The sequence below is a fragment of the Nannospalax galili genome, unplaced genomic scaffold, assembly GCF_000622305.1.
Source record: "Nannospalax galili isolate Female #2095 unplaced genomic scaffold, S.galili_v1.0 scaffold150, whole genome shotgun sequence".
In the NCBI taxonomy this organism is placed as follows: domain Eukaryota; kingdom Metazoa; phylum Chordata; class Mammalia; order Rodentia; family Spalacidae; genus Nannospalax; species Nannospalax galili.
The window spans coordinates 3,892,529-3,906,189 of record NW_008329320.1 but is presented as its reverse complement, the minus strand read 5'-3'; the positions used below and the strand labels follow the sequence as shown (position 1 = coordinate 3,906,189).

Below are 13,661 nucleotides of genomic sequence, written 5' to 3'. Positions count from 1 at the left end.
ACCACACTATTTATATGATAAAGTGACTTCTCATGAGTTATTGGTTTCTCATGTGTAAAAACAGGGCTCTACCAACCAAAACAAAAGGCACTTTCTCCCACCTCCCAGGAAGCCCAAGGTTCCTGCCCTGCCTCAGCACTAACGTGCTTCTTTCACTATCTCCTTGATTAGGTAGAGTGTTCCAGGACCTGATATAGCTTTTCAAAAAGCCACTCTGGATGCTATGCAGAGACAGACGCTAAAGAGTGCAGGAAAGAGAAGCCCCAAGAGCATTGCAGATGTCCAGTGGTCTAGCAAGGTTAGTCTTCTAAATGTTGATAGAATTTGCAAAATGAGAAGAATGAAGGTCAAAGTCTAGATCTCAGTTTTAGTAGCTGGTGAAAAGTGGTCCCCTCACTGTGAAGGGGAGACCAAAATCATCAGGTGCTTGGAGAATGAACAAGAATTTTATTTTAGGCATTTGGAAGTATCCATCAAACATCCACATGGAGAGATTTAGTGAACACTGGGGTTCATGGACAAGCAGGAAAAAGTAATAAACCTTTAGGAATGCTCAATGTGTAGAGCAGACTGCAGGCAACAAATGGGAAGATTCCGGGGTGACTGCATCTACAGAAAAGGATCCCAGATCTGAGCCAGGAAAGTGTCAAGATTGGCCAAGGGAGGGCAGCAAGTGAAAAGGGTGGGGCCAGAAAGGCAGGAAGAAAACCAAGACAGTGTTTTATCCTGTGGCCAAAAAAAGAGAACATTTCAAGAGGCGGCCATCTGAAATAGTGGTGACAAGCCTGATTCTAACTAGAGTAGGCTGGAATCAATGAGTGAAGCTGAATATGAAAAGTACCTCACTGTCTAATTTTAGGGACAGCTGTTGAAAGAGAAAATGTGGAGACAGGCAACACCTGAAGAAAGGAAAGAAAGGGGAAGAGAAAGGGGAAGTGCGAGAAGAAGATGGGTGCCTGAAAGCTCACTTCTGGTTTAGGGAGGGAGAAGGGAGAGGACTTGGAACTTTTATTTCCTGGGCGAACAGCATCCCCTGCCTGGGGCAATGGGAGGTGGGATGTGGGGGAGAGGGAGCAGCTGGGGGAGGGGATGGTGGGATCCAGAGTCCCGGGGGAGGGAGGAAAGAAACCAATGGGAGGAGTGCTGAGCAAACGGGGAGTGGGGTGTGTGTGGGATGTGGGTATATGAAAGAAAATAAAAGGGGAAAAAGGAAAGGGGGGAAGGATAAAAGAATCCAAAGATGCCTAGTCTTTCTGGGAGTCAAGGAAGCAAGCTTCTTTTCACTACTCACAAGCAATTTCTTTCTCCTCCTCCTCACCCTTTGCCCCCTATTCCCAGAGAAGAAAACCTCGGGGTCCTGGTTTCTGGCGCTGTGACGTTCCTGACCCGCTAGCCCTGGTTATTTATAGTAGGAGGGGGAGGGGGCGAGGGGAGCTGCGAGGCAGCGCCGTCTCTCCAGGTTTGGGTCTGACTCTGTGCTGGGAAATTATTAGTGGGCAGGGTGGGGTTTCGCTGAGGGGAACCAAGGAGGCGAGAGGGTAAGGGACGCTGGTGACACGCGCCCTGGCACAGATGCAGAGACCAACTGGCAGGGCACTGGCGGAGGCACTGAACCCAAGGGCAGGTGGCGGGGTGGGACGCACCCCGCCGGCCCCCCATGCCTGGCAGACGCACGCGCACGGTACACATACACACACACACACACACACACACACACACACACACACACACACACACACAAGTGGTAGGTTCCTATAACAATTGTTTCTGATTCTTACCAAATTTACACTGTATTTTAAAGAACATATTTAAATCTTTGTTGTTACTACTCTACTAGCCAAGAGTTCCACAGTTAAATACAATTTTTAATATATAGTTTTTTAATTGAGCCAAGCATGGTGGTACATGCCTGTAATCCCAGTACTAATGAGGCTGAGGCAAGAGGACTCTCAATTGAAGGCTAACTTGGGCTACAGAGTAAGTTCCAGGCCAGCTTAGGCTATACAACAAGACCCTGTCTCAAAAACAGCATCACAAAACAACAACAACAAAACACTTGACCTCCAAAAGTGTCTGCCATTACTCTTGGAAAAAGAATCAAAGAATAAGAATAAAAATATTATTTGATGGTAGACTGATGTAACTAAATTGCCTTGATAATTTTCTTTTAACTAGTTAAGCCTTTGTTATAAGAAGAAATAAGGCTTACTGGGTATGGACGCTCATGCCTATAATCTCAGCACTTGGTAGGCCGAGGTAGACAGAATGCCACTGAGTTCAAGGTTAGCCTGACCTACAGAAAGTCTCAGTCTCTCTCTCTCTCTCTCTCTCTCTCTCTCTCTCTCTCTCTCTCTCTCCCCTCTCTCTCTCTCTCTCTCTCTCTCTCTCTCCTCTCTCTCTCTCTCTCTCAAGAAATGGTGAGGTTTTAAAAAAAAAAACATACATTATTCTTTTTCAGTTAAATAAAAATCCATTTTCTGTGACAGAGGTTTTATTTTTCTTCCTAATAGTTCGAAGTATTACACAGCAAAATCTATCAAATAAGAAGACATGAAACCCAGTTAGGAGCCTGAGGGGGATGCAGGGGATGAGGACAAACCATATCTGAATTGTCTGTGTTTTGCTAAAGAATAAGACGACATCCAGTCAAAGACTAAGAGCTGTTTTTAAGACACATACTATTTTAAGTAAGTCTTACTGGCATAAGTTTTACCTTAATTTTATAAGCTTACATGGAAACAGGACTGTGTCTAGTATTTTAATGACCACAAAATTGGACTGTTAGGTTTGTGAAAATACAAGGTCACATTTCTAAACAGTAAGATTCAATAGTGAGGCTGCCATTCACTAAATAATTAGCCCATATCCTGCATATGGTTTTCTATCCACATCATGACTAATCTCTGGCAATAAACCATAACCCTAAAATGGGGGGTTAAATTCCACTCCAATTCATTACCATGGTGGACAGTTCCTAACTCAGAGGTTTACCTGGAAAATAAAGTGAGCTGCTAGTGCCCACAGCAATAGCAAAATTTTTTGTCCCTTCATCCACTGTTCACTTTCTTTCACCACCCTTTTACAAAACTAGCAAGATCCGATGTGTGATGGTTACTGAGTAGTAAACACTCCATTTGCTTTACAGAACTAAATTAGCAGCAGCATTGTGAAACTGAGATAAACTGTCACATTTATACAGCAAATTTTATCTAAGGCATTCAATGCACATCATAAAATACACACTCTCCCTGCACCAGTGAACAGTTTAAGGTGCCATTTATTCCATGCAAAGTCGTCTGGGCATGGGCCAAATCCAAGGTGAGTGCAGACACTCACCTGTGTTTTTGAAGTCTCAAGCAATGACTGATAGGGTAGACCATTTGAGGCCTTGAAAGTCAGTGGAAACTTCTACCCAGTTCAGATAATCCTTCTACCCACTGTATGTACCTGAACTTGATGGAAGGAGAGGAGAGGTCACAGCCCATTCAGATACATTGGACTTGCTATGTCTCATGTGACCCATCTCTGGGGGTTTAACTTAAAGCAATTAAGTCAGTAAATGCACTAGGTAGAATTTATAAAGATTCAATGCATTTTGTACCTATATTTTTAATGTAAAATATCTATGTATAACTGGCTGAAAATACATCGTCAGCCTTCAGTATCTGAAAGTTCTTCACCTGCGAATTCCATCAAGTGCAGATTGAAAATAGTTTTTAAGTTGCATTTATATTAAACATATACAGGCATCTTTGTCGTTATCTTCTAAGTAGTACAGTACAATATTCACTGTATCAGGTATCATAAGTAATCTAGAGATATCTTAAAGGATGGGAAGCATAGATTAAATATCAATGCCATGCTGTTTTACAGAAGGGACTCTGGATTTCTGGAACCAGTCTCCCACAGATACCAAGAGGTGACTGATTATACTTTGCAATGCCATTTCCTTACATACAGACATTTAATAGTTCAGGTGTATCTCCAGCAGATCTTTATACACTGTCTGGTAACAACTCTACCAATCCAAAACAAAAGCAGAAGAAAACTAATGCTGCTTAATGTTTTGCCTTTCTCTCATTATTCAGCTGGCCCCCAAGGTCTCAGTGATGAATTACCTGATACCACCAAATACCTAATCCTGCAGAAACCTGTTTCATGGCATATTTCATCGCAACTTGGATGAGTTCAATGAAACCATACAACTGACATCTATGTGGTTAAACAGGGATACTTTTTAAAATGAATGGGTGGCATATTTGCTCAAGAGGATACCAATATAAAAGTTAATTTTGTAGCTTTGACAGACAGATAAGCTATCAACATTATTTATTCAAGCCCTTGTGCCTTATTGTGACTTCTAGCTGCCCCCACATCAGGTTAAGCAGGCAGTCACTGTGACCTCTGCTAACTATTACCCTCCTTAAAGGAAAAGGAACTTTTCCTTTTTAGAAAAAGTTATCATTGTGGGGACTGGGGAGATGCCCCCATGAGTAAGATGCCAGCATGAGGACCTGAGTTTGGATCCCCAGCAACCCAGCACCTACGCTGGATGTGGTGGTGTGGATTGGTAATCCCAATGTTGGTAGAGAATAGCTCCCACCCCCAGTGGGCTCACTGGCCAACCAATCTAGCTGAAATGGCGATCTCCAGGTTCAGTGAGAGAGCTGTCTCAAAAAATAAGGTGGAGAACAACAAAGGAAGACATTGACATCAACCTCTGCCCTCTACATACACGCAAGGAAGAGTACATACATACACACGTACCCTCAAATGCACATATCATAATACAAATAAATACTAATCACTGTGAACAGTATTGCTTGCTCCAATACTGATTTACTAAGTGTCTTCTCTGTGGAAGGAGAAAAAAGAAACAGGATCATGGACCTTCAAAATGATCACAGTGCAATGAAGAAAACCCATTCTGTAACATGATACAACATGCAAAGGAACAAGAACATGCATCACAAAGTAAATACCAGCTAAACTTCATAAGGTCATGTGAGCTTTCCAGAGGCAATTGTAAAACAACTGGCATTCAAGGAAGTGGGAATGCCTGAAACCAACACCAGCCTGTGGCTCCCCACATGAAGAAGCAGGGTCTATAAACATGGCCTGGGGCCAGATCATGTGAGCTGGTGCTGCCAGGTGGTGGCTCAGCCTTGGCTCAGTAGTGGAGGCTTTGGAGCTGACAACAGCTAAGATCTAAAACTGAGGCATCCAAAGTAGTAAGACTGCCACAGGACCCGAAGGAGGCCTGGCAGAATGTGGTTACTCATAATGGGCAGAGGGTCCAAGGCACCAGAAGGTAAGTTCTGTCAAGAACACAGGGACCAAGATCTGGTTTGGGTCCCTTCCTCTCCTTCTTCCTCATCAGAACTAGAAACAGATTCCCTACACAACCTGCTGGTTCTCTATTTCCTTGCTTGAGATATAACCAGTTTTCTGGCCATCCCCTTGCTTGAGATATAACCGCTGATTCTTAGGCTCTTGGAGAGTGTGTTTCAATGACAAGCAAACACTTCCAAGAAGCAGAGACTACTGTGTCCCATTTTACAACAGCAACTAAGAAACAAACAGGGGAGAGGGCAAATGGTTTAAAGTCAACTCAATTATTCAAGCGTACAGTATAAAACTGACCTATAATCCCTAAGCAACTGGCTGATCTATCCCGAGCCCCTCGGCAGTTTTGTATGTCTTGCTTTTGATCTTCACTGAAGCACTCATCAGAGCCTCTCCTCTATTATTTATGTTTCTAGCATTCTCATCCCACTCCAGGCAATCACGCTTACTGTGTGGGGGCTTTGTGGTATTTGGCTTTGGATCCCCTAAAATACCTACAAACTGCCTCAAACTAAAAGGCTCTGTATAAATGTCTGTTGAATTTAGTTTGTAAGAAGCTTCTTAAGTCCAGCTTCTGTGGCAGCACACAGCCACAGACCCACTAGCAGTCACGCAGCAGACCTCAGCAGCCAAGTCCAGGAGGCTCTTTCGGAACAGACACTTGAGGTCAACTCTGCATCCACAGAAACCGCATACTCACATCAAAATCAAAGAATAAGAGCGACTATTAGTTCTCTGTCAGTGGTAGTATTACAGCATTTTCAAAACAATATATTGAGATGACATAATCTGAGACTTCATTCTTTCTGCTATAGTTAGAAATGCCCCCCCTTTCTCTTCTTTTCTCCCTCCCTCCCTCTGTTCACGTACACACTTACTCACACTCAAGCTCACACTCTCACCCTGGAAATGAAATCCAGAATTCCATGAATGCTACACATGCGCTCTACCAGTGAGCCACATCTCTAGCTCAAAAGCCATCTCTTTTAACAGAAAGAAGTCATCAGATTTCAACAATGTCATCCGAAGATGTAATTTACACACCGACAACTGTGGTGGGGGTAGATGATGTGTGTATCTCTGTTAGGAGACTTTGCAGGGTTCCTCTTATTAAGAACTGGTCATCTCAGGCTGGTGAGATGGCTCATCTGGTAAAGGTGCTTGCCGCCAAGCTTGATGACGTGAGTTGATCCCTGGAACCCACGTGGTGGAAGCAAAGAACTGACTTTCCACAATTTGTCCTCTGACCTCCACATGCACATGGCATGTACACTCCTCCAGCCCCCACAATAAATTAGAATGCAATAATAACACTATAAAAGAACTGGTCACCTGAACACCTCAATATAACAGGGTAAATGAAACCATGACCACAGTGTCCCTGAGGGTGTGACTAAGTGCTTTTGCATGAATTCTTCTCTAACCTCAGATTCTGAAAAGAAGTACATGTTCAACTTCAAACTAGAATTTTAAAGCTCTATTTTTTTTTTTTTTTTTTTTGGTGCCTCTTGATTGAAGAGGAAAAATGGTTGGAACTAAGATAACCGCAGAAGAGAGAAACCTGAGGCAAGTCAATTTTAAAAGAAAAATGGCATATAGGTCAAGTATCCCTAAACTAAAAACCTAAAATCAACAATGTTCCACATCCCAAGTGTCCTGGTTAGCCTTTACTGTTCACTTGACACAGCCCAGAGTCACCGAGAAGGGAGTCTCCAACACTGAGGGATTTCCCAGGTCAGACTGGTCTATGGGTATGTCTTTGGGGGGTTGGTTGTCTTGACTGTTGATTGATGTAGGAAGGCTTAGGCCACAGTGGACCACACTATTCCCTAGGCAGGTCCTGGGCTGTATAAGGAAGCCAGCTATGCATGAGTGTGAGATCAAGCCAGCAGATACTGCTTTTCCACGTTTTCGGCTCCAAGTTCCTGCCCTGACTGCCTTCAGTGATGGGCTGTGAACCTATAAAGTGAAATAAACCCATTCTTCCCCTAAGTTGCATTTGGTTAATGCTTTATCACAGCAACAGGGAAGAAATTTTCTAGAACATCAAGCTTTACAAGAAATCTTATCAGTGCTCTTAGAAAGTTTTGGATTTTGGAGTATTTGGATTTTGGACTATGGCTACTCAAGTGATAAAGTCAATGCAGCATTCCAAAATTTTAAAAAAAAAAAAAAAAAACACAATGAAATATTAGGAAATACTTCTGGTCCCAAGCATTCAGATTAAGGACAACAACCACCCTGTTTGAAGAAAAATAGAAAAGGAAGCTGCGTGGTGATGGCTGTCCATCCTCTAGGCTGTGGAGGAAGTTATTATTTGAAGCAGCTGCCTCAGCTGTCAGACTTCTAAGCCTTCTCTACCCACCTCTGAGTTATTTAAGCCTAGATAGAGCAATGACAGCCAAAGCTATCCAACTTTTCAACTTCCTACTCAAAAAATGAGAGCTTCTCTCAAGCAATCTCCTCTACTGGCTTTCAAAATACAACCTGTTCTACTTCACATATAAAAATAATCATCCTGCTAGCAACCTCTGGTGTCTCATCAGCCAATCAGGCATTGGATTCTATTCCAATTCCAAGGGGTATGCATTAGTTACTTTTCTCACTGCTGTGATCACACAATGACAAGAAGCAACTTTAGGAAGGAAGGGTTTATTTTGGCTTACAGCCTAAGAACAAACAGTCTATCATAGTATAGAAGACATGTCATCAGGAGTATGAGGCAGCTTGTCACATTGTGTCTGCAATCAGGAAGTAGAAGGAGAACAGTAAGTGAGGTTGGTCTAGAAAATCTTAAGGCCTGCCCACAAGGTTCCACTTCCTCCAACAAGGCTCCATTTCCTAAAGGTTCCACAACTTTCCAAAACAGTACTACTAGTTGGGGACCAAGTGTTCAAACATGTAAGCCTATAGGAAATATTTCACACTTAAACCAATAACAGGCTGTGGAGCTACACTTCCTTTCCAGATTCTTCAGGGACTCAAGGCTAAACAAAAATGAAGACATTGATATGCAAAGATATTATATAAAATCAAGAAATATAATAAGAAAAGTCAACTAATAAATTTTCCAACTAATTCTATATGGTCAATATAATAAACCAAACAAAAATATCACAGTAAAGAAAAACTATAAGCCAGTATCTATTATAAATGGAGACATAGAAATCTTTAGCAGAATACTAACAAATTGAATTCAGCAACATTTAAGAAATTATACACCATGATCAAGTAGAAATCTGTCTCAAAAAAGCAAAGTTTAACACCATCAAATCAATTACTGATAAACCCTAAGAATAGAAGAAAAAAATTATCTCAATACAGAAAAAGCATATAATAAATTCAACGTACTTTAGTGATTTTAATGATAGTAATAATAAATGAACTCCAACAAACCAGGAATATAAAGGAGCTTCTTCTATCAGTTAAAGGGTTTCTGTGAAAAGCTCATGGTCAAGCTCAATGGTCAAAAGCTAAATTCTTTCTCTCTAAGATCAGGAAGAAGAGAAGGATCTGCTATCAAATACTTCCATTCAATGTTGTTCTGAAAGCACTAGCCAAAGCAACTAAAAAGCATCTAAATTAGAAAGGAAGAAATACAACTGTATAGATAATCTGATCAGGAACACAGAAAACCTTAAGGAACTTACGAAAAACTATTAGAGCATCAGGTTATAGGATAGAGGATCAACATACAAAAATCAATTTACTTCTATAGTTTTTTAAAGAGTTTATTTTTATTAATGTGCATGTGTGAGTGTCTGTATGTGTACACACACATGAGTATGGGTTCCCACGGAGGCCAGAAAAAAGCATTGAATTCCTTGCTACTGGATTTTAGGTGGGTCTATACATTTTTTATAAAGACTTAAATAAATGGAAAGACCACACTCCATATTCCTAGATCAGAAAGCTTAGTTTAGAATAGAAATTGTTCTCAAATTGATCTACAGATTGAATAAAATCTGTATCAAATTCCAAATGGCTTTGGAGAAGCTGATCCAAATATTCATGTAGAAATGCAATATACCCAGAATAGCTAAAACCATCTGGAAGAGAGGTTAGAAAACTCACACAGCTCTATTTAAAAACTTAATACAAAGCTATCATAATCACAACAGTGTGGTACCAACACAAGGACAGACCTAAGAAGTGAAAGTCCCAAAACAAACCCTTACATCTTTAAGAGGCATCAAGATGCCAGGCGTGGTGGCACACATCTTTAATCCCAGCACTGCGGAGGCAGAGACAGGCAGAGCTCTGTGAGTTCAAGGCCAGCCTGGTCCACATAGTGAGTTACAGGCCAGCTGGGACTACTGAGAGACTTTATCTCAAAAAACAAAAAAAAAAAGATATCAAGATGATTTGCCTCCTCACCACACCACATGCAAAAATTAAGTCAAAATCCTACAAGCATCTACAACCTACATGAGATAAAACTACAAAACTCATAAAAGAAACTGAAATACAAATCTTTGCTACTGTACATTAGGCAATGGTTTTCTAGCCATAATACCAAAAGCACAAGCAACAAAGAAATAAAATGGACTTCATTAAAATTTCTTTGCCTCAAAGGACATCAGGAGAATGAAAGGTAATCTTCAGAATGAAGAAAATTTTTGTAAATCATACATCTGATAAGAAACTTGCATCTTGAATATAGAAAAATTATACTAAATCATTAATGAAAAATAACCCAACTAAAAATGAGGGAAAGATATGAACAGATATTTCTCCAAATGGCAATAAATACGTGAAAAGATGCTGAAATAATTGACCAGCATCAGGGAAATGCTAATCAAAACTTAGTAAGATAATACTTTCATACCACTATAGTGGCTAAAGAAAGAAAGATCAGAAAGTGTTGACAAAGATACAGACATAGGAACAGGGCTAGGGAAATGGCTCAGTGTAAAGAGAGCTTGCTGTGTATGCACAAGGACATGAGTTCAAATCCCCAGCACCCACGTAAAAAGTTGAGTCTGTAACCCCAGCATTGGGAGATGAGACAGGTGGATCCTAGAGCTTGTTGGTCAGTCAGTGTATCTAAAATGGTGAGCTTCTGGTTCATCTAGAGACCCTGTCTTAAAGGAGTAAAGCAGGGAGCAATAGAGGAAGACACCAAGTCCTCCTTTGGCCTCTGTATGCACACACAGAACACACAGGCACACCCCCACACACACTCACAAGTATAGCACTATACCACAGACACACACCAAAATTTTTTAATTAAAAAAATTTTAAAGATGTAGGACCACACTGATGTTGGGAACAAAAAATGGTGCAAACACTTGAAGAAAAAAAATGTTCCTTTAAAAGATGAAAGTTACCATATGATCCCAAAATTCCATTCCTAGGTAAATACTCAAGAAAAATCAAAGCATTATGTCCACAAGCCCATCATCTGTTAAGTGGATAAATAAAATGTGGTAGAGGTGTATCATTGGATATTATTTAGCAATGAAAAAAAATGAGGATTACTTATAATCAACAAATCTTGAGGCTACTAGGTTAAATAAGTTATGCCACAAAGGACTACTTACATAAAATGTTTAGACTAGGCATACCTACCAGTATTAAAAGTAAACAAGTGGTTGCTTAGGGCTGGGCAGGCTGAGGGAAAACGGGGACTATTACTATTATGGGGACTTGGTCTGTTTTTGAGATGATGAAAATGTCTTATGATCAGGCAATACTCATAGCTGCAGAACTTTCTGAACATATACTCCAAACCATTTGAAAAGTGGGTAAATTATGTAGTATGCGTATCACTTCTCAATAAATTTTTTTTTTTAATTTACCTTGAAGGAGTTGGATCATCTTGGCCAAGGCGTGACATAATATTTATAAGGGTGTTAATTCCTATTAAAAAAAAAAAAAACCACAAAGATATACATAAATACTTCAAGAAGTATTTTAGGACCACTATATGAAACATAAAGGAATTTTCTTCACCCTAGTTTGACTTTTAAAAGTTTAATATTTTAAGCCAGGCATGGTGGTGCACACCTTGGGAGGCAGAGACAAGTGTCTCTCTCAAGTTCAAGGCCAGTCTGGTCTACACAGTGAGTTCCAGGCTGGCTGGGGCTACAGGAAGACCCTGTCTCAAAAAAGAGCCCCACCCCCAAAAGTTTATTATTTTATAGAAGAAAGAAAATCTTCTAAAATAGTCATCCATCTTTGTTATACTGCTCTTCCCAAGGTGAACGTTACTAAGTATGGGTCAGAAGCAATAGAGAGTGAGAGGATTAAGAAGTCAGCTGGGATCCACTGCAGAGAGGGGGCACGGGCCATGCACAATGAGAGCAGTATCTGGGCACGGTCCAAACAAACCTTTTTTTCGCATGTGCATGTGATGAACTTTTCTATCTCCATATTTTGGCTGTCGAATTCCACAATTAGACAGAGAATTCCGGGCATGATCAGGATTCATTCCAAAATTTAAATGATGACTTGGATGAGTCATGGCCAGCTAAAATTTCAATGAAATAAACTCAGTTTTAGAAATGCAGAACAGAGGCACCATAACACTACAAACGACATGAGAAAGGGACCTTGGCTCCTCCACAATCAAATTTCCACAACTTTGTTGCAAACTCTTTTGAAAGCCCTAAAATTCCACATCTTTCAGAAGAGAATTAGAATCCTAGGCACCTGGAAAGAAGAGCCATAAACAAGGGAAGGCTGAGTTAATACTGACAGGCAGACTCTAGTATTAGCCTATATTTGTAGGGACAGCTTCAAATACATGAGAGAAAGGGTTTGGAAGCAGTAGAGACACACGAGAGAGCAAGAGAGGGTTGGTTATGTCTCAAAAAATCCTTATCTCCAAGAAGAGAATCCAATGCTGCATGTGTAATCTGCAAAGAACTTGCTCTATCTTTTTGTGAATGTTCACAGCAGAACAATTCTTACTGGTATCAGAGCAAGTCTTACCTGTAGCAGACAGCGATCTTGGAAAGTATATCCTATCAACTTGTCCAGGTGCATTAGGCACTGGTGGTAGCGGATATGATGGGTCAGAACTGGCAGCATCATTGCATGCTGAGAAAAAATATTTCAATATATTATATAAAAACTTACAAAAACATTTCATTTATTTCACAACAAATAAGAACTATGTTCGCAACCCCAATTCCATCTCGTATAAATTCAGAAGCAGTTTACCAGCTATGTGGCATCCTAAAGAATTTTCTACAAGGAACAGTACACCAGTTATTCTGAAAACAGAAGGCCTGGGTTCAAATCTTGTTCTATCACACTCATTGTGTGACTTGGGACTATTTTACTCTGCCTATTTCCTCACTTCTAAAATGAGGGTATTAAATATAGCTAACCCCAAGGACAGTTAAAGGGATAAAATTTTAAGACTTCTCCACACTGTTTTCCATAGTGGTTACACAAATTTACAATCCCATCAGCAGTGAATGAGCATTACCTTTTTTCAACATCCTCCCCAGCACTTGGTATCTTGTGTTCTCTTGATCTTAGTCAGTCTGAGTGGGGCAAGATGGAATCTTAGAGTGGTTTTTAATCTGCATTTCTCTAGTGCCTAAGAATGTTGAGCACTTTTTAAGGTGTTCCTTATCCATTTTCATTTCTTCGTTTGAGAACTCTCTGTTCAGATCCATAGCCCATCTTTTTATTGGGTCTTTTTTTTTTTTTCTTATTTGTTTTTTGAGTTCTTTGGATATTCTGGATTTCATGGACCAACCCTGGCTCTTGCAATCTTTCCACTACCTACTCTAGCTATCTAATTGTAGTTAAAGTCCTCTCAAGAACTCAGGTGGCATTGTAATTATAGCCAAACATACATGGCTAGAGAGGTCATAGATCCTAGAGAAAACCCTATCTCTGTCATATCTCTAGACAAATGAAATTTCTTACCATATCCTAAATATGGATCCTTATATTTACAGACAAGCATACAGTACACCACTTATCAAAGACACTTCTTTTTGCAACAGACAGAAGCTACTGCAGAATTCCACAACTGGTCACACACAGAAATGTGTCTGAGAGATACCCACAGCAAGGTGACACATCTACAGTGGAACCTCTTCACCTAAGGCTCACAGAACATAGTAGAACAGGGGGTGGAGAGAATACTAGTGCATCCCTCAACTCTCACCAGCAAAGCTTCCTTATACAACAGAGTATGATGCACACAGAAGGCCACAACTGGCCTAGTTTAGAGAATAAGAGACTGCAGAGTGTGTACGTCCTATATTAAACCTCATCCACCCACGGCTCAGGGACTGTTGTGGAAGAGGAGGGTGAAAAGATTTTAAGAGCCAGGGTTGGTCCATTAACAT

General features: G+C 40.6%; 1 protein-coding gene across 1 annotated transcript in view; it reads right to left on the bottom strand.

The window, feature by feature from the left end:
* Window positions 1-13,661, bottom strand: part of Drosha (drosha ribonuclease III) — a 137,119-nt gene that overhangs the window by 48,336 nt on the left and 75,122 nt on the right. The window contains exons 20-22 of the mRNA XM_008835690.3: window positions 12,283-12,390; window positions 11,680-11,818; window positions 11,148-11,208 (exon numbers count right to left, since the gene is read on the bottom strand). Of these exons, the coding sequence (XP_008833912.1) occupies window positions 11,148-11,208; window positions 11,680-11,818; window positions 12,283-12,390 (308 nt within the window). The remainder of the gene's footprint in view (window positions 1-11,147; window positions 11,209-11,679; window positions 11,819-12,282; window positions 12,391-13,661) is intronic.